This window comes from Mya arenaria, chromosome 4 (genome assembly GCF_026914265.1).
Source record: "Mya arenaria isolate MELC-2E11 chromosome 4, ASM2691426v1".
Taxonomy (NCBI): Eukaryota; Metazoa; Mollusca; class Bivalvia; order Myida; family Myidae; genus Mya; species Mya arenaria.
This window is the reverse complement of record NC_069125.1, coordinates 22,884,459-22,910,462: the sequence shown is the minus strand read 5'-3', so window position 1 is coordinate 22,910,462 and position 26,004 is coordinate 22,884,459. Positions and strand designations below refer to the sequence as shown.

Sequence of the window (26,004 nt, the reverse complement as noted above, 5' to 3'; positions counted from 1 at the left end):
CTTGCAATGATCTTGTTTAAATAAAAAAGGTATATTACTGAAAAAAGCCAATATAAAAAATGTGCAAGAATTTGAGAGACCAGCTATTCTAGCTGGGTCTTACAATCGCCCTACATCTGCCTGTTTAAGTGCATCCAAAGTAGAGCATATACAAAATTAATTGAAATATATTTACCCGATTGATTGATGATTATTCAGTTAAAACACACTCAAAATACATACTACAGTAGATTAAATGCAAATATTAGAATGTATAGCTACTATGGAGCTACCAGTAACAGGTCTACACTTTTGGATCTATCGCTGCTCTACAATGTTACAAGTTATGTAAACTGACCTTTTCCACCAGCATACTGTGACAAAAAATGCCTGTTTCCCCTTAATTTAAATATAGCTAGTGGCCCCTTAGTTCAGCATGGTTTTACAATTAGTCCTCAAAGACCACCTGAATGGTTCCGTATGCAGTTAAACCGGTTTAACAACTACCAAGAACAACTGTACTGTAATCAAGTTAGGCTTAAACAAGGAAGTTAAAGTAGTTTGTAAGGCATGGAAAAACAAATTAACAATTCATTTCAAGTCTAAGGCTTGTTGTGTTAGCATGGGGATTTTTTGTTTTCTGTGGGTGTTTTCTCTCTCGGTTTTCAACTATTTGTTAGCTGCTGAAGATGGACCAAGGGATTGCTCACCAAATGTAACAAAATAAACTTGTAATAATTAATAGTATAAAACAAGACATGTCAAAAATATGGTGTAGTGTTATTATTTTACATTTATGAAAGTTCATATTCTGTCAAACAAATTATTAGTTTATTAAATACTGGACAAATGATTGTATAAATGTAACCAGTGCTGGAAAATTTGAGCATTTAAATTTTTAATATTTTAAATTGTTATATTTCTAAACAGTACTGGCTAAGGTCACAAATCCGAACACTTTTTGAGTATTTTCACAATTATCTTGGGAGTGTTTTTGTTGCAGTAAGTTAAAATTGCGTATGAAACATCTTTGGTTAATGTGACAACATCTGTCAAAGTACAGGTTCACGATCTCATCAATTTTATGTCGAAAATCGTTCATTTTATGGACAGTAAATCACCCTTAAATTTATGATATGGAAGGCACAAATACCGAACACTTTTAAAGTGAAAATACATGGTCATACAATTATAATTAATAAGTCCATACTATATTAGATAAACACTTAGCTGCATAGTTATTTATTGTTTCTGATGTTTTTTAAAACATGCAATTCAACTGTAAAGCGTGATTTCTATTTATAAATATCTTCAATGTAGGTCAACATAACTGCAAAACATAAAGATGCGCGTTTCCCCTCTGAAGTCATTCCCCCATGTGCTACATTTTGATCTTTAAGCGTATAAACATTAAATGGCATTTTTTAGAAAAATACTTAACAAAACAAGATGAAACTTCGCAAGTGTGACCAAGGCTAGACTCTGTATTGATCTAGATCATCGAATAATCGATCTCAGTAAACAAACGCATGTTTTAGCCGGTGTTCGGGATTTGTGCCCTGTTCGGAAATGTACCGTCAACCAGTAGGGTTGAATAAATAATTATTTGAAAACAAAATGTTGATTAATCTTGTTTTGTAAAAATGCAGTGATTTCGATGGACAATGACACACTCATTTTGGTGATATTTACAAAAAGAAGTATTAATTAACGTATAAATATTTTTCAAATTTGAAAGCTAAGGGTATGCAAGATAATGTATCAATTATGTGTTTATGATATAGAAAGGAAAATGCGACAAGCAAGTGCCCTCTGGTTGGCTTATCCAATCCACAATGTTTATACATGAAAGATACTTGTAGATATGAATTATTGACTCAATATTTATTTGATTTTATTGAGTTAATGACATTACTGTATATTGGTACAGTATAAATATATTAGTAAGCTTCTCTTTAAAAAAAAAATTCTTTTCAGGATGAATTGCCATGTTTGTTGTATACGTTCAGTGGTAATGGTAAGTATATATAATTCTTATAAGGATCCAGGGCTTCCATTAAAGGAAGTTTGGAAGTATATTACTTCCTAGAAATGGGTTAAAACTTCCAAAGTTGATTCCTTGGAAGTACAAAAACTTCCAATATTTTGAAAAAAAATTCCGAAGATGAAAGCTTGGAAGATCAAAATATCAAAACCTTGTGGCAATTTTACTTTTATGTTCATATTTTCAATAAGTCTTTAAGTAAAATGAATTATTATAATATAATTCTGTGAATTATTTGATATTTAACATGCTAGTTAAAAAATAGTGGAAACAATTATTGTATTCGGGAAACTTAAACTTCCAAATTTGATTGAAAAGATTCCAATATTGATGGCCAGGAAGTTCATACTTCCAGTTTCAAATCCTTAATGGAAGCCCTGAGAATCATTTGTGTCACATGTTAACTCTTTGTTTTAGGACTGCATTTTAGTTATTAATGCATTTTAACATTAGTTAATATTACATGTAAAGCCAATCAAAACATGATTTTTGTAAGACGAAACTAAGAAACTTGAACATCGCCTCCTCATCCACAAAAGAAATAGATAACTAATCACTTGTTCGACCCAACTTGGAATATACTAGTTCTGTTTTGGACCCATATGAGAAAGACGATATTCATGAACTGAAAATTGTACAATGTGAAGGTGCACAATTTGTCCCCACTACAGGACTGCAGAAAGATCTCCCGCCTTAACCTCCTATACAAAATTTCAAATGACCTAGTTGCCATCAACAAAACAAACCATCTTCTACCACAGTCTCATCTCTCCTGACATACATTAGCACACTCTTTCAAACTAGCACAATGTTCTACAAGCTACAGGCAGCAGTCTTTTTTCCCTTGAACTATTAAGGAGTGGAACAGTGTTGCACCCGACATCGTTTCAGCAGGCTCAGTTGATGCCTTCAAGGCTCAACTAGCCACTCTTTTGCTTTATTGCGCTATCCCCTGGAAATAATGTTCAGCCTGTTAAACATGACCAGTATCTGGTAAAAGTAGAAGTAGATTAACTAAAAAGTAGAATGAATGGTACATACATATATACATGTACTTATGTTCATAATTGTTTATAAATAACATCAAAAGACATACAATGGTCGTATAATCAGTGCCAAATATTCCTTTTTTCATACACTTAGGTTAAATTTATGCATTATGTTGTTCCATACAACTGCTTTTGTATCAAATGAAAACCCTATTCCACTTTTTGAAATGATAATTTTCAGTTCCTGTACATCCTAAGTTAGGCCCCATAAGTCTGCACCCTCTGTGACTGTATCCAGGATCTTCCCATGTATACAATTTGGATGAGCTATAACAAGAAAGGTGTTGTACTGGTGAACACTAGTACTGACCCCATGTGCTGGAGCAATCTTTATATTGGCCCCTTATAACAGGATCTAGCAAAGCACTCTTTTTTGCCTGGTATACTTTGAATCATATTTTTATATAAAAGAGTTCTGAGACTTTTACAGGATATCATCTGTGCGATAATCTGAGTTTAGGGTAACAGTCTTGAAAATGCAGGAAGGGTATGAACAAGGGTGTTGTTTTTTTGTTTGTTTTGTTTTGTTTTTGGTTAATCTAGGGTAAAAAAAGTAACCTAAGATTGATGGTTTTCCCTAAACACAGGTATTTTCTTAAAAACTAATTTGTATTTAGAAGAATCAGCAGTGAGAAATTGGCTTCAATGAAATAACCTACTTAGTTATTACACCAATAACTTTTGAGAAATTGGCCTGGTCTAGTCTTTGGCAAAAATGACGGCAGAAGATCCCATTAGGCATAAATAAGATTTATTTAGAGTTATTTAACTGTCTGCAGAAGGACAAAGGCCCCCCCCCCCCCAAAAAAAAAAAAAACATTCATGCAAACATGAAGAAAAATATTATTCATTTATGCTTTACTAAACTAAACTGATACTGACTTAATAAACAGTTTGTATTATGTACAGTCGTAGAGGACCATATTTATGCCCCCTTTTGAAAAAAGTGGGGTATATTGTTTTGCACATGTCGGTCGGTCGGTCGGTCGGTCTGTCTGTCTGTCGGTCGGTCGGTCGGAATACCAAATGGTTTCCGATCAATAACTTGAGAACGCTTTGACCGAGGGACCTCATACTTGGTATGTGTATTGGTCATCACCAGCAGATGAACCCTATTGATTTTGAGGTCAGTGGGTCAAAGGTCAAGGTCAGTGTGACCTTTACATGAAAAACGGTTTCCGATCAATAACTTGAGAACGCTTTGACCCAGGAACCTCATACTTGGTAGGTGTATTGGTCATGACCAGCAGATGAACCCTATTGATTTTGAGGTCAGTGGGTCAAAGGTCAAGGTCAGTGTGACCTTTACATGAAAAACGGTTTCCGATCAATAACTTGAGAACGCTTTGACCCAGGAACCTCATACTTGGTAGGTGTATTGGTCATGACCAGCAGATGAACCCTATTGATTTTGAGGTCAGTGGGTCAAAGGTCAAGGTCAGTGTGACCTTAACATGAAAAACGGTTTCCGATCAATAACTTGAGAACGCTTTGACCCAGGGACCTCATACTAGGTAGGCTTATTGGTCATGACCAGCAGATGAACCCTATTGATTTTGAGGTCAGTGGGTCAAAGGTCAAGGTCAGTGTGACTGTAAGCTGAAATGATTGTCCATATTTTATTTAAGTGTCCAAATCCTACTAACAATTTGGCTCCCAAGGGGGCATAAATGTTTCACTAACATCTCTTGTTTTGTTTAGGATGCAAACTTGACATCATGCCCATAAACTCATAACATATTCATATAACTGTAAAACCAATGGAAGGATTTACAAGTCACATGAAAACTTAGATTCAATACATTTTTTTGTTAAATAGAGAAGGTAATTATCGAGGGTGGTCTTTATCCAAATAAGCATCATGTCATTTGAGATGCATGATGTATTAAGGCAGGAGTTCATGTATATAAAGATGTTATTAATTTATTTATCAGTGGTATTGATAATGTAAAAAGATTACTAAATAGTAAGACATTTTGTTGATTAATAGAGAAGTGTATAACATCATTTACATCTATTAATATGAACAAAATGGTATCACAATAAAAAAAAATGATACCGTTCAGTTTTTTTCTGGTCCAGTTATTTTTACACTTGATTTCTTTTATAACTGAACAAGAGAAACAAGTTTACAAGTAAATAGAATTTCATGTAAAGTATGTATAGAAAAAGTATAATTTGTCAAAGCCTGCAAAAAAGTTGTATGAAAAAGAGCCTTATATTCTTGACACAGCTATGCATAAACTTGACAGTTTATATATCCTTGTGTCACCGCAGGTTTAAAACTTTGCATTTAGTTCAATTCTTATTATTAATTTAAGTATTCAGTTACAAGAAAGTTGCATGAAATATGAAGCCTGTTGTTGTTGTTTCTTCCTTGTAATGCAAATTTTGAGAAAAGAAATGTGAATAATTAACATTGTACTAAACTTATCAATATCTTCAGACTTGAATGTCTATTATACTATAGGCAAACAATTTACCTAAGCTCTCTTGAAAAGAGTGTAATTTATTACATTTAGCAATGTAAAAGGAGAAAAAGCCTACACATGAACAAAGTACATACAGAATTTCATCTTAAGATTTTATTATTCACTGGGTAGTGCTAGCATTCAATTTGTTTAGATTACATTTTTGAAATCTTTCTGCATTGTGATTTTGACATTCATGTTTTGCAAGTATTATTTGAACTATTTTGACACAGTCTGGCTATTAAAATATATAGTTACATCATTTTATCACTATGATTCACAATGAGCAATGCAATGGAAGTTATTGAAAGGCGCACAATATGGCGTATAGGTTGATGCAAAAAATAATTATTTAATTTTAACAATTTTCTAACTAGCTGTTCCAGAAAACAACATATGTACTGTGAAATTTAGCATGCCTGAATGGGTCCATTTTAAACTTATAATTTCAAAAATGGCTATAATTTAAATATCAGATCCCATGGAGGTTGATATAATGTTTACCAGAAAATTAATGTCAACCGAGGCTTTTTACCGCGAGTGTATATTAGAAAACAGGATGGTTGTGATAGAAATAACTGTTCGTAACATGTTTTCATGGACAAAGTTCATTAATTAGCGTGCGTATGAGTGAATAGTGTTGTTATTTATCCGCACGATAGTTATACCATGGCAAAGCTCTACCTTCTGTTACAGGAGTTATTTATAGACAAAAACAAAAAACACACTTTTAAACATGGTACAAAAAGAATTATACAATTTAGAATTAATCATTTTAATATCTATTTTTTATTTTGTTGTTGTGCTCATAAACGTTGTTAATGGTGAATGATACAGATTATAATTTTTTAAGTATTATGTGTTTCCGGTCTGGATAGAAAAAACTTAACAGAGGGCATGCACGTAAGCCAGTAACGAGGCTTGCTGAGTTACCAGCCACGCATAGTGCATGAGGGTTGGAGTTTTAAATCTGGACCGGGAGAACATCATTGATAGTTTGTCTTGTATACTTTAAAAAGCAAATGTGACATAATTTACTGATGGAAGAGCTGTTATTTTAGATCACAATCAACTTCAAGAAGTTTCTATGAAAATCATGTTTTTGATGATTACTTTTTTATGTATTTTCAATTTTAATTAAAAGTCTTTCATACTTGACATATTTGATTGCGCTTTTTTTATAATAAATTTGATGATTTACTTTTCATAAACCATACAAAAAGAAATTAGAAGTTGCGCATTGTTACACGTGACTTATATTACATGGGGGTGTTAGACGGGTTTTTCATTACTGGTCACATGATCAGAAACACACATGTCTCAGGTATGCAAGAGTATATCGACCAGATACATATTCTTTTATGAAATGTAGATAACAAAATATTTTTAAAAAAATGTTGTATAGAGATGTATTTCAAATGTTGTCACTGTAATTATATTGCTGTCTATAAATTTTTTGATCCACTGTTTCACATGCTTGGGCCTAAAAAAAAAAATTGTTTGGTTAGGGTTACATCCTTTTCAAAAATAGGTAGGGTAGGTAGGCTTTTTATTTTTTTTTATTTTTTTTTTTTATTAGGCTTTATATAAGAATATCATTTTCATCATTGGAGAATGGTGTTAAAGCAATCTTCTGTATAAGCATTTAAGGTTTAAACTTCATATTGAAAAGCAATTAAAAAAAAGAACGAAAAAAAATATATTTTTTTTTTTTTTTTTTTTTTTAGTTTTTCATAAACTGACTATAAAAACGGTAGGGTCGGCGCCTATTCCGTAGGTAGGGTCGGGTAACCCGAACCAAATGTATTTTTTTTTTAGGCCTTGTCAATATCGGAACATTTTTATATGGTCAGCATTATGAGGGCGGATAAACAAAATATGTCTTTCTATGTAAATTAAAAAAAACTTGACATTTTCTCATAATTTTCGACAGGGATATCAATCAAGGTAATCTTCTTAAGAAAATGGAATTTTTTTTATCAAAACACATTATAAATATGGTTTCATCATAAATATGGTTTGTTGGTGTTTATTTAAGCAATAAACTGCTGCCACGGCACAAAAAGTTTAAAATGGGATTGTATATAATTAATTTACATGTGCTTATTATGCTACAAAACTTGTCACTGTATTCCTTTGAACATGAGTAGTTAGATCAATTTTAAAATAATAATCAATTCTGAAACAAACTCTAATATTCAGGCTTTATTGCTTGAAGGGAGTGATTGAAATGAGTAACGTCAATCTGTATATGGTGCAGGAATCACTTGTATTTTTTATAAATTATTAATGTGGAAATTCGGCTTTAAAAAAATCAAATTTAAAGCTATAGTTGTGCCATTCACCAATTACATGCTGATATAGCTGTGCCACTCACCAATTACATGCTGCTATAGCTGTACCACTCACCAATTACATGCTGCTATAGCTGTGCCACTCACCAATTACATGCTGCTATAGCTGTGCCACTCACCAATTACATGCTGCTATAGCTGCGCCACTCACCAATTACATGCTGCTATAGCTGTGCCACTCACCAATTACATGCTGCTATAGCTGTGCCACTCACCAATTACATGCTGCTATAGCTGTGCCACTCACCAATTACATGCTGATAAAGCTGTGCCTCTCACCAATTACATGCTGATAAAGCTGTGCCACTCACCAATTACATGCTGATAAAGCTGTGCCACTCACCAATTACATGCTGATAAAGCTGTGCCACTCACCAATTACATGCTGATAAAGCTGTGCCACTCACCAATTACATGCTGATAAAGCTGTGCCACTCACCAATTACATGCTGCTATAGCTGTGCCACTCACCAATTACATGCTGATAAAGCTGTGCCACTCACCAATTACATGCTGCTATAGCTGTGCTACTCACCAATTACTTGCTGATATAGCTGTGCCACTCACCAATTACATGCTGCTATAGCTGTGCCACTCACCAATTACATGCTGATAAAGCTGTGCAACTCACCAATTACATACTGCTATAGCTGTGCCACTCACCAATTACATGCTGATAAAGCTGTGCCACTCATCAATTTTATGCTGCTATAGCTGTGCCTCTCACCAATTACATGCTGATAAAGCTGTGCCTCTCACCAATTACATCCTGATAAAGCTGTGCCACTCACCAATTACATGCTGAAATAGCTGTGCCTCTCACCAATTACATCCTGATAAAGCTGTGCCAGTCACCAATTACATGCTGAAATAGCTGTGCCACTCACCAATTACATGCTGCTATAGCTGTGCCACTCACCAATTGCATGCTGCTATAGCTGTGCCACTCACCAATTACATGCTGCTATAGCTGTGCCACTCACCAGTTACATGCTGATATAGCTGTGGCACCCACCAATTACATGCTGAAATAGCTGTGCCTCTCACCAATTACATGCTGATAAAGCTGTGCCACTCACCAATTACATGCTGAAATAGCTGTGCCTCTTACCAATTACATGCTGATAAAGCTGTGCCACTCACCAATTACATGCTGAAATAGCTGTGCCTCTCACCAATTACATGCTGAAATAGCTGTGCCACTCACCAGTTACATGCTGAAATAGCTGTGCCTCTCACCAATTACATGCTGATATAGCTGAGCTGAAATAGCTGTGCCTCTCACCAATTACATGCTGATATAGCTGTGGCACTCACCAATTACATGCTGATAAAGCTGTGCCTCTCACCAATTACATGCTGAAATAGCTGTGCCTCTCACCAATTACATGCTGATATAGCTGTGGCACTCACCAATTACATGCTGAAATAGCTGTGCCACTTACCCATTTCATGCTACTAAAGTTGTGCCACTCACCAATTACGTGCTGATAAATCTGTGCCACTCACCATTTTGTTAACTGTGAAATTATAAAGTTATCTTTGAACAATCCTGACAGCAGACCGTTTTACTGAACCATTAATCACATGATTAAAAAGCATGTGAAAATATTGTCTTATGACTCTGCAAACAACTCCTGATTTAATATCATTTGTATTGTTTATGAACTTGCACAGCTTAAACTAATTTCTAAATGAATATAATCTTCATAATCCCTTTGGGATGTACACCAGATAAAAATAAAAAATCATGATGTCACGGCATTATGTGTATTACAGGTAAATACGAATTACCAATTGGGAAGTTTTTATTGGTTATTGGGTTCTAAATATATGGGGTAAATGAGCACTGACTATTGATACAATACATACAGAATATTATGCCAGGTCTTCGCTTGCACAATGAAGATCTGCATGTATGTACACTTCATAGTAGGATGGTTGTAAATTCAAAGATGATGATTTATGTCTCATATATACTGGCTATTGTGTATATACTGGCTATTAATTGTGATCAATAGTCAGCATCATTTTGTAAATGTGGGAGCCTTAGTATTCCCTAAAAATGGCTGAGTTAAACATTTTTTCAGACATTTATATCATAAGCATGTCTACATGGTTAGATCATGTACACCAACAGTGTAATGAACAGAATGTTAATTTTATTCAATGATAATTGATCGATTATAATTGAGTTTGCTGATAATCGATAGCATAATTTTAGAATCAATTATCGCTTTATAATTGTATTCTCAAACAACAGAAAAATATTAGAAAAACAGGTTAAATTAATTAACAAAACCTATTTTAGAGCTAAAAGCCACAAGCTTATCATAGAAAAATTACTTCCAAATAACAAAAGTATGTCACAAGAGTTTTTTTCAAACATTTAAATTGCAGCTTGTTATTCTTTTCTACCACTTTAGTTAATACATTTTCTATGAACTTTTTATTTATTTTTATTATAATTACATAATTAAAAATTGATCGAATGGGCTTGACAAATTATCTCTTTGATCAAATATGATTTCAGACTGATTTTTCAATCCCTATGATGAACAGGAGGGAGATGTAAAAGAATAAGCATATTTAACCTTTTATGTGCTAGTCACTTCCTTGTGTAATTATTTTTAAAGTCATAATTCATATCATATTGTTCTTTATTAATTATCTCTTCAATGTAATTGTTACCAACAGTTTTCAAATGGAAATTTTATGATCTACCTGCTAGAACATTAATCTGTCTATTTTATCATTTCAATTTCTGTACAAGGAAATGCCTCACAGTGATTACTTTATTGAACAATGGTTTTAACATGTGAATCTTTTAAACCTTTTTCTCTTTTTAAAAAAAAATAATATATATATATAGTGCTTGAAAACACAGTACAAAGCATTTGTCTTAGATATAATACAAAAACCTATTTTATCATTTCAGAAAACGCCCCATCTACTACATTGTATGTAGATATAAATTGCTGAATTCCTTGAAAGGAAGTTTTAAAATATTAATTGGTTAAAATAAGTTTTGACATGAGATAGGGCTTATTGTTCAATTTAATAATGACTTCCTTGTCCTATAATTGAAATCATTTAACCTTTTGACCTAACGTGAACGAGTGTGATCAAGCCTCTATGACTCATGGAGCAAGTATATAAATATGATTTTAAAGCATTCAAATCCATGGACAGAAAAAGATGGTAAGGTACGGAAGGGTGCTGCACCTTGTCCTTTTTTGATACCACCCTTCTGCCCTCATGGGGACCAGCATGGGCACCCTTATTTTTTTACTAAATACAATGCTCAAGATTGGCAAATATTTTTCTTTTTTAGTAACAAAATCATAATAAGATTATAAATACATACACAATTTACATATTTGGCAGTTGAAACCTAATGTTACTTTCCATAAAACACAGTTCCTAACATTTTCTGTCAAATTCATACATTATCAAGCTCTACAAGGACTGCTACAGTGTGTCCTTTTCACTATTAGCACCCTGTCCTTTTTCAGCAGCTCCCTGCCATTTTTAAAACCTGGCTTAAACCCTAGTAAAGATAACATATATATCAATAATAACACTGAGAACTGCATGACAAGTGACTTGTTCAAGTGTTATAGTATTGATTAGCAAAGACACAGGATTCATAACAATTTTTTTTTTTGAAAGGTTCAAAGCTAAACATAGAAATGATTTGTTTGACAGTGATTGCCCTATGGAGAAAGTATCAGTTCTATAAACAGTTCATACTTAATATACATAATTTAAAATAGCTACTTTTTTGTCTATTGAACAGAGTATAAATATTAGGAATCTTGTTCAATTATTTTAATTCTGATAGTATCTTAACAGAGCAGACCTGAATGGATTCACATGTTAAACTTTTGTACACAGGAATGCTTATAAAACCTTTGCTGTTACATTTATACAGAATTTAACTAGATATAGCAAAGACAATAACTTAAATTTTGTTTGTATTATTTTACACTGGACATGCTGTGTCTTGATAATGACCCCGATGAGGGAAATGCTATGATTTGGATATAAACTTATGTAACTTTAATGTCTATTTATCTCATATCGTTTACAAAACTACTTATAGATAACAGGCTTATTACAATATAATGCAAATGCTTAATTATTTGCCCTGATAGCCTCACAGGACCTGTATCAATTTACCCACCTGTGCGCTAATTATGAATCCATAATTTATTTCATTATCATACGAATTTGTATGTGTAAGCTACCTTATTGCAACTATTTATGGTTTGTTTAAAAGAAGTCAGCAAGAGCACTGGAAAAAATGGCAGATTACACATTATTTACAGAGGAATAATGTTTATTTTTACGTGGTTTGGTCCTGTTAAGCATTGTCAAAGACCCAGAATTAGATTTAAAAAAAAATAGAGAGACCCCCCTGTGTACACACAAGAACGTATACAGTACAAATTTATTCCTTTAACATTTTCTTATTTTTTTCTTTTGTTGATAGGTTGTAGTCCAGACAAATTATTGCAGCAGTTTGGCAACCAATATCTGACCAACTCCCTCAATGTGCCCGGCTCAGTCAGTAACATCTCTGCCAAGGCTCAGTACAAGTTTACAAATGATGGCAAAAAATACAGCGAAATTAATCTTACAATTACACCACCTGGTAATATGCGTAAGTATTGAATTTCCTTTCTTTTATAGTTTATTGCAATTGCTTTGCAATCAATTGGCACCTTGTATTTCATTTATTATCCTAAATGTTTGCATGTTAAGGCAAAAAAAAAAACCACCTGTGTTTCCGGTAACCCGACCGACCCTGTTTTTTTAGCTCTACTGACCAAAGGCCAGAAGAGCTTATGCGATGGTAATGTGTACGTAGTATGTGCATCCGTGCGTCCGTGCGTCTGTAAACAATTGCTTGTGAACACGATACAGTGTTCAGTTTTGATTTTATCTTGATGAAACTTGTACAGTATCTAGATATCCATTAGAGCTTGGTTCCTTTCGAAAACCAGCCAGATCCGCCCATGCATGCCTAGATTATGGCCCTTGATAGTATAAAAAAATGCTATTGTGTAAACAATTGGTTGTGAACACGATACAGTGTTCAGTTTTGATTGTATCTCGATGAAACTTGTACAGTATCTAGATATCCATTAGAGCGCGGTTCCTTTCGAAAACCAGCCAGATGTGCCCATGAATGCCTAGATTATGCATGCCTAGATCATGGCCCTTGATAGTATAAAAAAATGCTAATGTGTAAACAATTGGTTGTGAACACGATACAGAGTTCAGTTTTGATTGTATCTTGATGAAACTTGTACAGTATCTAGATATCCATAAGAGCTCGGTTCCTTTCGAAAACCAGCCAGATCCGCCCATGAATGCCTAGATTATGGGCCATGAAAGTTTTAAAGAAATGCTCTCTATTTTTAGCCAGGTCTGCATGAGCGAATTCTATTTTTAGCCAAGTTTACATGTACATGTAAATTCAAGTCTAGAGTTAAGGGAGACAATTTGCAAGTCTAGGATTTTGAGAGACAATTTGCTTTTTGCTTTTGCAGTTGATTTTGTGAATTACTCTGCCTTGTTCTTGTTGAAAGCCCAAAGGCCATTTTTTAGCTTTAAGTTCTGTAGTTTGCGCATTCATCTTAACAAAATTGGTTGTGAATGTTTAAGTTATGCACCTGGTGTCATTACTGGCCACACCCAGGGTTCACAGGTTTGGTAAACATAAATCTGGAAAGGTTTGAAAATCTTTTTGTGTGTTCGTGCATCCATCTCAGCACAATTGATTGTGAATGTTTGTTCAAATTGATCAATGTTGTCCTAGGATGCCCTTGACTTTGACCTTTTGACCAACTTTTTTTAACTTTTAAAACTACAGAAAATTTTACTATGAGTACAGTTTTGAAAGCATTTTTTTTTTGTCAGATGACTTTTACTTGGCACATATTAAAATAGTTCATGCAACTAATCTGCTTACAATACTTTCTGGGCTCAGATGTTGAACGTGCTACGTTTTCAGGTAACCCAAACACAAAACATAAACTATATGTCTGTTGCCTTTTACCCATACATACATGCTCTAGATTGATATGACCACAAAAGCCATGCCAGTAGAGCATAGGCCCTTTTGGGCCTCTTGTTTAGACATAAAAGTAAAAAAAATTATATTTTTTAAAAATGTTCGTAAAAAATAATAATATATCTGTTCAAATATATCGTTATTATTTTCGTTGTTTGTCTTTCAATGTCCCCGGAGATGTACTTTCATTCCTGATTATGTATCAACAAGACGCAAAAACAAAATGGCGGAGGGCGGTGAACCCTGTCCGATATCTTAAAATTGGCAAACGCATGTTTACGGTCAAAACACGTGGTTGATCACCGGAGACATATTTTGCTGTCTTTTTAATGAAAATATTTTGAATTATAGTTCGCGGTGTTATTTATCCATATCCATTTCCAAACTAAATCTTACTTTTTTTACGATAAGGCTTTGCGTATATTATGCAAGATTCTTACGATTAGGCTTTGAGAATTCATGCAGGCTAACTGCCAGGTTCCAATACACATTTCATTTATCATTATATTAATTTATCCGCAATTATCAATGGTTATTTATTTCGCCTTATTTAAGTCCCATCAACTGAAATCCAATCAAAAACCTGTGAAAGTTAACACATTTTTGGAATGTGTCGGCTACAGATCAAACGGTACAATTTGTGACGTCAGAGTACGGGTGGTGATAAGATCAAAAGCGCGTGGCTATGGTTTGTATCTAATTCGGTCAGTCGGATACCGTATGATCCCATTTGATTGCCAGGATTTCGCCTAGGCTGGTACGAAAATACCATACAATCGAAACAATAACAATCAATAATCATCATTTGGGAATCTTAAAACAATGAACGAAATGTTTAAATTCACTATTAATATGAATGAAACTTTGATTGTAGTAATGTACGAAAAAAAGATAAATCCATTAACGCTTTTACTTGTTGTTTTATTAACCTACCTCCACTTGAAGGCCTAGTTTAAGGAGCTCACAGTTGACAAGAAAATCGGCGATTTTCCTCAAGCAAATTTAAAATTTAGTTGATAATTGACTGTTTGGCTAAAACATTATCAAAGATTTGTTGAAATTGAAGTGCTGGAATTTCCTAAAAACAGATCAAGACTTATAAATGAGTATTGTATACAAAAAAGCACCAGATTTTATGGGCAAAATTGGCGGAAAAATATGGTAATCGAAGGTAAGGAAATTATTTCAGACAGTAAACAATGCTGTTTTATAAATTAGGAAACACGTAGATATAACATAATTGATCTGATGATGCAACAGAAATTTGCATGATATGGAAAGTGTAAAAAAAATAAAAATAAAAAAAATCCCGACCTACCGACCCTATTTTTTTGCCATTTTACCGGAAGCACAGGTATTATTTTTTTTGGCCCAATGAAAATGCAAACAGTTCATCATCTGCTGTTTAAAGTTGATCAGCAATGGTATCATTTCATTCACAGACAACCCAGGAGCTGTGCAAGGTTTTCAAGTTGTGCGATACTTGACTTCCAATAGACTGCTAAAATGTGACATTATGATTCTTCAAAATTACTCATGGACAGAAAATAATTTACAGGTTTGCTGATTTAAATTAGTTATGCACTGGTGCATAAGCACTATTTAATAATATGTTTTTACTATTTTAAAACTAAGCTGTCCCATTGTCATTGTCAAATTTAAGTGTTAGAAGTACTTACTCATATAGTCACCACATTTAAATTTTACAGGAGCATAAAGTCAATATACATGGAGTGTAACTTTTATTAGCTCACCTTAGCGCAAAGTGCTCAAGGTGAGCTATTGTGATCAGTCTATGTCCGGCGTCTGTCATCCGGCGTTTGTCTTCCGTCATTCGGCATCAACAATTGGATATAATCATCTTCTTCTCCTAAACTGTTTGGACAATTTTGATGAAACTTCATAGGAATGATCCTTGGTTGGTGCTTTTTCAAAGTTGTTCTAAGATATGAATTCCATGCAGAACTCTGGTTGCCATGGCAACCTAAAGAAAAATGTCAACAATTAGTTATAATCATCTTCTTCTAAAGCACTTGGTCAATTTTGATGAAACTTCATAGGAATGATCCTTGGTTGGTGCTTTTTCAAAATTGTTCAAAGAAATGAATTCCATGCAGAACTCTGGTTGCCATGGCAACCTAAAGGAAAATGTCAACAATTGGTTATAATCACCATCTTCTCCTAAACCCCTTAGACAATTTTAATGAAACTTCATAGGATTGATCCTTGGTTGGTGCTTTTTCAAAATTGATCAAAGAAATAAATTCCATGCAGAACTCGGGTTGCCATGGCAACCTAAAGGAAAAGCGTCAACAATTGGTTATACTCATCATCTTCTCCTAAACCCCTTGGACAATTTTAATGAAACTTCATAGGAATGATCCTTGGTTCAGGTTGGTGCTTTTTCAAAAGTGTTCAAAGAAATGAATTCCATGCAGAACTCTGGTTGCCATTGCATCCTAAAGGAAAAATTACAAAACTTTTATTTGCATATACTATGCAGCCTAGTGCTTAAATATTTGTGTAACATTGTCGATAAGTTATCACCATGTTTATTCAAATTATGCCCCTGGAAAAAATTGGCCTCACCCCATGGGTAACAAGTTCATTATAAATACATTTTGTAAAAATCTGATAGTTATGTAAAGTTTACTCTTGAAGGAAGGGCAGCAAGTCTTGCTATATGGTCTCCCTTTTTGTTGGAGATACCACTACTTTCTATTTTTAGTAACAAGATTTTAAATTTTATTAAGTCTTCAACATAGTCACTTTTGAGGTAATTATTGTTTGTTTTTTAGATTTATAGATCAAATAATTATTATACATTTTATTCTTTAGAAGGTATTTCATTTTTACTTAATGATAAATTTGATAATCAGACTTTTCCATTGAACTTCATGTAGATTATTGATCATGCAGATGCTACAATCTTCTCCCACCCCAGATAAGTAGATCTTATAATTTAACCATGCTATAAATTCTTATCTTGCCCACGGGCAAAGATAAAATGCCCGTATGGAACTCCTTTTTAATGGTCATCACATTGTAATTACCTCCCTTGTTGAAGACTGTCGTCTGTAGCATCATGGAAACCTGGTCTTGTGGCAATATTTAGAACGCTAATTAATTATTTCTCGCTTCAAATGTCATCATTATACAGTTTTCATGCACCTTTCAAGAAATAATGGTTCACTCTCCGTAGAACTATTTAAAGAGCGATTTGACTGTTACCATAAACTGAATCAATGTGCGCATATCCATGACAACCACAAATTATCACATATTCATATGCAATTATTTTCATTAAGCACAAAAGAGTTCCATCAAAACATACATTTTACTTAACTTTGTTTAACACAGTTGGGAGAAAAAGCATCTACCATAGCCGCTTGTGTAAGACAGGTTCATCCCGACCCTCGCGCAGGGTGTTTTGTGGAAACTCGGTTAACCTCGTGTCCGCAAAACACCCTACACTCGGGTCGGAATAAACCTATCTTACACTCTCAGCCATGGAAGATACTTATAATCTTCTGTGTGGATAGTGTTATTCACTTATAATGTATATAAAGAAGTTTTTTTTATTAACATTAGAAGGAATGTGATGTTGTCCTAGATAGGCAATTTTGGTAGTAATAAATGAAGGTGTTGAATGTGATCTGAAGTTTGATTTTTAGAGCTTAAGGCAGTTTATTATACCCCCACAAACGAAGTTTGAGGGGGTATATAGGAGTGAGCTTATCGGTCGGCCGGTCTGTCGGTCTGTCGGTTTTCATGGTTTCCGGACGATAACTAATGAAAGACTTGACAGATTTGAAAATTTTTTGGTACACAGGTGTAACATCAGAAGATACAGGTCAAGTTCGATATTGGGGCTGGTGGGGCCAAGGTCAAGGTCACTGTTACTGAAAAAAGAAAAACGGTTTCCGGACGATATTAAACTCATGAAAGGCTAGACGGATTTGAACAATTTTTGGTACACAGGTGTAACATCAGAAGATACAGATCAAGTTAGTGAGCTTGTCGGTCGGTCGGTCGGTTTTCATGGTTTCTGGACAATAACTCATGAAAGGCTAGACAGATTTAAAAAAAATTTTGGTACACAGGTGTAACATCAGAAGATACAGGTCAAGTTCGATATTGGGGCTGATGGGGCCAAGGTCAAGGTCACTGTTACTAAAAATAGAAAAACGGTTTCCGGACGATAACTCATGAAAGGCTTGACAGATTTGAAAAATTTTTGGTACACAGGTGTAACATCAGAAGATACAGGTCAAGTTCGATATTGGGGCTGGTGGGGCCAAGGTCAAGGTCACTGTTACTAAAAAAAGAAAAATGGTTTCCGGACGATAACTCATGAAAGGCTAAACGGATTTGAACAATTTTTGGTACACAGGTGTAACATCAGAAGATACAGATCAAGTTCGATATTGGGGCTGGTGGGGTCAAGGTCACTGTTACTAAAAATAGAAAAATGGTTTCTGGACGATAACTCATGAAAGGCTTGACAGATTTGAACATTTTTTGGTACACAGGTGTAACATCAGAAGATACAGGTCAAGTTCGATAGATCCTTCAAAAACTAAATGAGCAAATATTTACCTTAAAAGTAATTGACACTTGGAAAGATGAACAAACAAAACAAATCCAGTATGCTTCATTTGAACCAGATGCCAGTGGAATACCAGCAGAACTTAAGTATGGCATATTTGCCACAGTAGTACTAACTACAAATATTGACCTGTCAGATGGACTTGTTAATTCGGCTACAGGAACAGTCCCGGGATTTATTCCCAGGTGGATAAGGATGCATTCAAGCCCAAATATGTACTTGTAAAATTTGATGATGATCGTGTTGGAAGAAAAGCTCGTGAATGCTCTAGATGTCTTATTCCAGAAGAGATCAGCTAGAGCATCAGCTAGTTTTTCTTGTCAGCAGTGTAACTTCTAAATTACTCAACAGATTTAAATAAAACAATACATGCATGATAAAAGAAGATGCAGTGTGCAGTAACCTTGGTGTTATGGCCTCTTTTCAAAGGAATGGTTTGCCATGCCTGTGTCCAGGCGGCATTTGGGGGTATTCGTCACTCCTGTGACAGCTCTAGTTGATTTTATTGGATGGTGCACTGTTTGTTGTTGGTGTATCTATACTAAAAGTTATTTCAGTGTGCAAGCAATCAATTTACCATAGTTTTGTCAGTGTGCAGACAATTGAGCATAGCCCTGTCACTGTGTAGGCAATTGAACTAAGTCCTGTCTGTGTGCAGGCAACTGAAAAAGTCCTGTCAGTGTGCAGGCAACTGAAAAAGTCCTGTCACTGTGTAGGCAATTGAACAAAGTCCTGTCAGTGTGCAGGTATCTGTACCAAGTGCTGTCAGTGGGCAGTCAATTATCAAGTCCTGTCAGTGTGGTGCGCAGGCAACTGAACAAAGTCCTGTCAGTGTGCAGGTGAGAATCAAATTCTGTCAGTGTGCAGTCAATCATCAAGACCTGTCAGTGTGCAGGCAACTGAACAAAATCCTGTCAGTGTGCAGCCAATCACCAAGTCCTGTCAGTGTGCAGGAAACTGTGACAAGTCCTGTCAGTGTGCAGGTAACCCTGACAGTCCTGTCAGTGATTATTCAGGCAACATGTTTGACCAGTATGTTTTCATGTCCCTGAAGGTGGGCATATTAAAATCACATTGTCTGTCTGCCCATCAGTCCGTCCGTCCGTCCATGTGTCTGGCTCAATAACTTGTGTCCATGCTGTAACTTTCCCTTGTATGGACAGATATTAATATAACTTGCCACATGTGTTCCACATACCAGGACGACGTGGCGTATGCATGACCTGTGTCCTTACCTCTAAGGTCAAGGTCACGCTTAGTGTTTATTCAGAATGGAATGCTGCATATAAGAACATAGAGTATAAGTTGTCATGTCCGGGCTGTAACTTTCTCTTGTATGGACATATTTAAAAATAACTTGCCATGTGTGTTTGACATACCAAGGCGACATGTCGCATGCAAGACCTGTGTCCCTCCTTCTAAGGTCAAGGTCACTTGGGTGTTTATTCACAATGGAATGCTGCATATAAGGACATAGAGTATAGGTTGTCGTGTTAGGGCTGTTTCTTTCTCTTGTATGGACAGATTTTAAAATGACTTGACACATGTGTTTGATATATCAAGGCGACGTGTTGTGTGCAAGTCCCTTGTCCCTACCTTTAAGGTCAAGGTCACACTAAGTGTTATTCACAATGGAATGCTGCAAATATAAGGACAAAGAGTGTAGGTTGTCGTATCCGGGCTATAACTTTCTCTTGTATGGACAGATTTTAAAATGACTTGTCACATGTGTTAAACATACCAAGTCGACAGGTCACGTGCAAGATCCGTGTCCTTAAGTTGAAGGCCACACTTAGTGTTTATTCACAATGGTATGCTGCATATAAGTACATGGAGTATAGGCTGTCGTGTCCGGGCTGTAACTTTCTCTTGTAAGTACAGATTTTAAAATGACTAGACACATGTATTTGACATAACAAGACGACATGTCGTGTGCAAGACCCATGTCTCTACCTCTAAGGTGAAATTCACAATGGAATGCTGAATATGAGGACAAATGAGTGTAGGCTGTCAAGTATGGATGGTATTTCAGAGGCAGTTTATAAGAACTTGCCATATGTATTTGACACGTAAAGGCAAGATCAACTTTTCATGTACTTGTTCATAGGTCAATGTCACATTCGGGGGCATTCGTCACATACTATGACAGCTCTTGTTCAATATTCTTTGAGAAACAAGCTATATTGATAACAAAGGTTAAACTCTTTTACTCCGGTGAGCGATTTAGGGCCATCATGGCCCTCTTGTTTTCTATTTTCTTTAAGCTATAATGCCATATGGCCCGAAGTTGTGTGTTATATTTCTTATATTATACTGAACATTTTATATTACCATTCAATATTTTGAAAGTGCTTTTGATGTGGTTTATTGAACAAAGCAAATAACGTTTACTTGTGACAATTGTTCGCCATTGTGAAAATCACAAGACATACTTACCATTTTTGTGACGTCAGCGGTCCATTTTATTTTTGGCATGGTCCTGACCGGCCAAAATTATGATATGGACGGCGGACTTCATAAAACTAATTTTTTTATTAAAATACACTGATAAAAGAACCGATCGAATTTATAAGTACATATTAGGGACACATTTATATAAGGTATAATATAGTGCAAATAAGGCCAGAGTTTTTTATCTTTAGATTTACGGGAGATTTTTCAAAAAGTTGGGTAAGGAGGAGGAAATAAAAATAAAATGCATAAAATGTCCCGAAGGAGAAATAAATAAAAATAAAACGTATTTTTCTCCGATTTTATTTTTATTTTTTAAATCTTATATCGTGAAGACAAAACACACCTTACTTGTGTCAGCTATTTCATAGGCTGAAAAAAAGGTGATAGATCATCATTAAGTTTCAAAAGCATATTAAAAGATCCTTTTAATGACTGAAAATATTGACCTCAACACTGTGAGTTCAAGCGCTCATTGAAATTAATTGTATATATTTGTTCGAATGCATCTATGCATATGAGGTGCATATATTATCAACCCATGGATTTTATGAAACATGTCAGTGTAATAAAGAATTTTAAATGGCCATTTCTAACCTTTTGCCCACAATATAAGCATAACCTTTCCATAGTGAAGTAATCAAACATTGAACAAAGTTTCAGACACGGTAAGGAGGTCAAATGTCTGTTTCTGTCTTTAACGAAATAGCACCGTGACAATTTACCGTGATGTGGTTTTTATATAGAAAATATAACCAAAAAAAGTTGAAAAGTCGGATACACAGACAGTCAAAATCTACATTTATGTACTTCACCAAAGAAAATTCGGGAGCATTAAGATAAATTTGACAGGTGTTATATGTTTCAAAAAAACAGGTCTAAGTCCTTCTAATTCCAGCTATGCCCGTTGGCAATAAGCAACGGATAAGTTTGACTTCTTGCACTGACTGCCAGATATCTTATGTTCAGATTTTTTTCTGTTTTAGGCCTAAAAAAATAATACATTTGGTTTGGGTTACCCGACCCTACCTACGGAATAGGCGCCGACCCTACCGTTTTTATAGTCAGTTTGCAAAAAAAAAAAAATTTTTTTTTTTTTTTTAATTGCTTTTCAATATGTAGTTTAAAACCTTAAATGCTTATTCAGAAGATAACTGTAACACCATTCTCCAATGATGAAAATAACTTTCTTATATAAAGCCTAATAAAAAATAAAATAAAAAAATTTAAAAAGCCTACCTACCCTACCTATTTTTGAAAAGGATGTAATCTGTTTCTCATTAACTAGGTCCACAGCGGATTTGGAAACATGTAAAAATAAAGTTTCAAATGCATATGATTCACATTTATTTTCTTGATTTACATTATGTTTGCAATATAAATACACATTTTTGGATGCATATCTTTTCTTGTTTTCATTGTATTGCATTTGCTAACGTCGTATATTAACAAAGATGAATTGGATTACAGCGCAAAAATGTATAGCTTCTGACAAACACAAACTGCAAAATGATATCGTGTTCATCATAGTCAAAATGGATATTTTTTCTGAATTTGACTCTGGGGAGCATTGAACACACTGCTTCACGATGACATATTTGAAGAGAAAAACACAAGGTATCGTGATATTCGTAGTTGTTAATTAGTTTAATAATGATTTAGAATTTAAATCGTTATAGAATACTGAAAATGATGTAAAAATAACATAGTGTGTGTTTCCGATAAAACAGAAAACAATCTGAACATAAGATATCTGGCAGTCAGTGCAAGAAGTCAAACTTATCCGTTGCTTATTGCGAACGGGCATAGCTGGAATTAGAAGGATATTTTTCAGGACTGATTTTAAAATCAGTTCTTAGACCTGGTTTTTTGAAACATATAACACTTGAAAATTTATCTTAATGCTCCCGAATTTTCTTTGGTAAAGTACATAAATGTAGATTTTGACTGTCTGTGTATCCGTAAGCCCTGTCAAACTTTGAAGTGAAGAGGAATTTCCATCAGGGCTTCCACTTTTTTGGTTATATTTTCTATATAAAAACCACATCACAGTAAATAATTTACAATTTAAAATTGTCACGGTGCTATTTCGTTAAAGACAGAAAAACACATTTGACCTCCTTATTATACCGTGTCTGAAACTGTGTTCAATGTTTGATTACTTCACAATGGAAAGGATATGCTTATATTGTGGGCAAAAGGTTAGAATTGGCCATTTAAACTTCTTTATTACACTGACATGTTTCATAAAATCCATGGGTTGATAATATATGCACCTCATATGCATAGATGCATTCGAACAAATATATACAATTAATTTCAATGAGCGCTTGAACTCACAGTGTTGAGGTCAATATTTTCAGTCATTAAAAGGATCTTTTAATTATGCTTTTGAAACTTTATGGTGATCTATCACCCTTTTTTCAGCCTATGAAATAGCTGACACAAGTAAGGTGTGTTTTGTCTTCATGATATAAGAAGATTTAAAAAATAAAAATAAAATCGGAGAAAAATACGTTTTATTTTTATTTATTTCTCCTGCGGGACATTTTACGCATTTTATTTTTATTTTTATTTCCTCCTCCTTACACAACTTTTTGAAAAATCTCCCGTAAATCTAAAGATAAAAAACTCTGGCCTAAGCATATTTATAAACCACTGATATACATTTGTTTATTTTGTCCAGGAGTGACATAGGTTGAGGGCAATATTAAGATACATCCATACATACAGGGAATAAATGGAATGTGGATAATTCAATCCAGAGGAATATTGCTCAGGATTCTGTCATGGTAGAAAGAAACCTTAAACATAAACTTAATTAACATGTCCAATGCATATTGTTGGATCCATTTGGTTTAGCCTTCTTACCCTGGTAGTAAATTTAATCATCTATGCCTAGATGCTTTATCCTTGGCAGTGCATTACTTATGAAACCAAATTTCCTGATAAGGTTTCATATGCAATTGAGTATTACTCCATTTCACTTAAAAATCTATCTAAATATTCTATCTTTATATGTTTATGTTAATTTGTTTTCATGATTATCCTCAAAAACAAAGCAGGGTGAAAGCCTTCCAACTCTTTAAGTACTTTGATTTCCATCTGGGTAGTAGGATTGAAAAATCAAAACTCACATTCATTTTATATTCTTTACCTCATCTTTATTATCATAAGACACTATTTATAATGATCAATACTTTAGAACATTTAAATGTTTAGTGCTGCCGGTCACTTATTCAGTAAGTCATTTTATTTGCATTTGTATTGTTTTTCAGACTCCATTTATGCTGAGCTATTTTCCATCACCAGATGATGTTGATTTTCAAGTGTACACCCTCCCGATGCATGAAAATAGGGACAAGTTTGACTTCTTCAGAACTCTTTCTGTATCAATGCCTGGTAGGACTTTTATGTTGAACACCCTGATACACCTTATAAACATGCAATATGTTCTTATACACTTGTGTATTTTCAAGAGTCTTATTTTAAGAGTTATGTATTTCATTGTATTTTTAAGAAATTATGTTTATGTTGAAATCAGCCATTTAACTAAAATCCATAACTTGACTCTGGCTAAAAATATTTGTATCTGTAGGTTCATCAAGCTCAAAGATGGCAAGAGACTGGATTGCGTCAGTATATGTACGAGGGTTGCAAGAGATTGGAGCTATTGAGGTGGAAATTATCTCACCTCCCGCACAATACAACTTTACCGAATTTACCTACACCCTTCTTGTACCAGTTGGGACTTTAAACATTGTTAAACAAAGGAATCAATCTGATAAGGTTGGATTTCTATACATCTATAACCTTTCAAGGAAAAAACAGTGTTTTTATAGCTTCATTCATCTTTCTACGTCGACATTCAATTTTAGGCTGTCAGAATTTCTATGTCACTGGCTAAATGCCCATGATCGTTTGCACACATTCTCCTTAGAAGTAATTAAACCAACCTGATTTATCATTGAAATGGTAGACACTAGGACATTGTTTTTGCCATTCATACTTGTTAACCAGAAGTGTTGTTTTGTTTCTTGTCATTCATTTTACTTATTCAACCACGGAAAAATGAAATTATTGTACATTTGTCAAAAGCTTTAAGCTTTCTTGCAGATTTTCATTTTTTGTGGACTGTCATTTCTATGTCACTGTAATTTACATGTATGTTTTGTTCAGAAATCCCATATTGTGCACTTTGACTTACTAAGAAAAATGGAAAAGCGTTAACATAGGATTTCAGTACTTTCTTTTCTTTAAATAACATGACTTACACAAATGTTATGACTGTGTGTAAGTTATGTTGTCTTTTTTTTTTCAGTATCTGCACACATTTTCCAATGTGACCAGCGGGACTTATAAAGTGACGGTAAAAAATATTACATGTACAATACTCCTCACCACATCGTAAATTTGTGCAATGAATTTATTAATTTTGGCAGGTTTTTAGTTGTTGTTTAAATACAGTGTTATTTGCATGAATCTGGATAGCAAATTCACCTGCCTTATTGCCAACATTAACAATCATTTATACAACATTTGCTTATGTTTTGTTGATGATAAAAAACATGTCCCAGTTTCATGGAATGGTGTTGATTATGATATTGAATCAATATCATTCTGTGAAATCTAGACCAGGTTCTTTTTCAGTTTATACATACATAGTGTTCATTTCCTATTTTGTTGACATGCAAAATATTATGAAAGGCATACATAAATAGACATGTTTGTTTTAGATTGGATCATCATTCGTGCTTTTTTGTTTAGATAATTTAAAGCATTACCTCTTAGATGTGAGTTGTCTAGTCTTATAGGTGTCTGCCTCTCACCAATGAGTTGTTGGTTTGTGCCCGACCAGGATGAGAGAGGTCTAATGGTATAGGTGTCTGCCTCTCACCCATGAGTCATTGGTTTGTGCCCGACCAGGATGAGAGAGGTCTAATGGTATAGGTGTCTGCCTCTCAC

General features: G+C 34.4%; 1 protein-coding gene across 1 annotated transcript in view; it reads left to right on the top strand.

Annotated features, from left to right (window-relative positions):
* The first annotated feature begins 501 nt into the window (after positions 1–501).
* LOC128232621 (uncharacterized) overlaps positions 502–26,004 on the top strand; it is a 60,216-nt gene continuing 34,713 nt past the window's right edge. Inside the window, exons 1-7 of the mRNA XM_052946284.1 lie at positions 502–694; positions 1,957–1,996; positions 12,393–12,563; positions 15,422–15,537; positions 24,318–24,441; positions 24,638–24,828; positions 25,361–25,408. Coding sequence (XP_052802244.1) covers positions 602–694; positions 1,957–1,996; positions 12,393–12,563; positions 15,422–15,537; positions 24,318–24,441; positions 24,638–24,828; positions 25,361–25,408 — 783 coding nt within the window. The 5' untranslated portion in view covers positions 502–601. The remainder of the gene's footprint in view (positions 695–1,956; positions 1,997–12,392; positions 12,564–15,421; positions 15,538–24,317; positions 24,442–24,637; positions 24,829–25,360; positions 25,409–26,004) is intronic.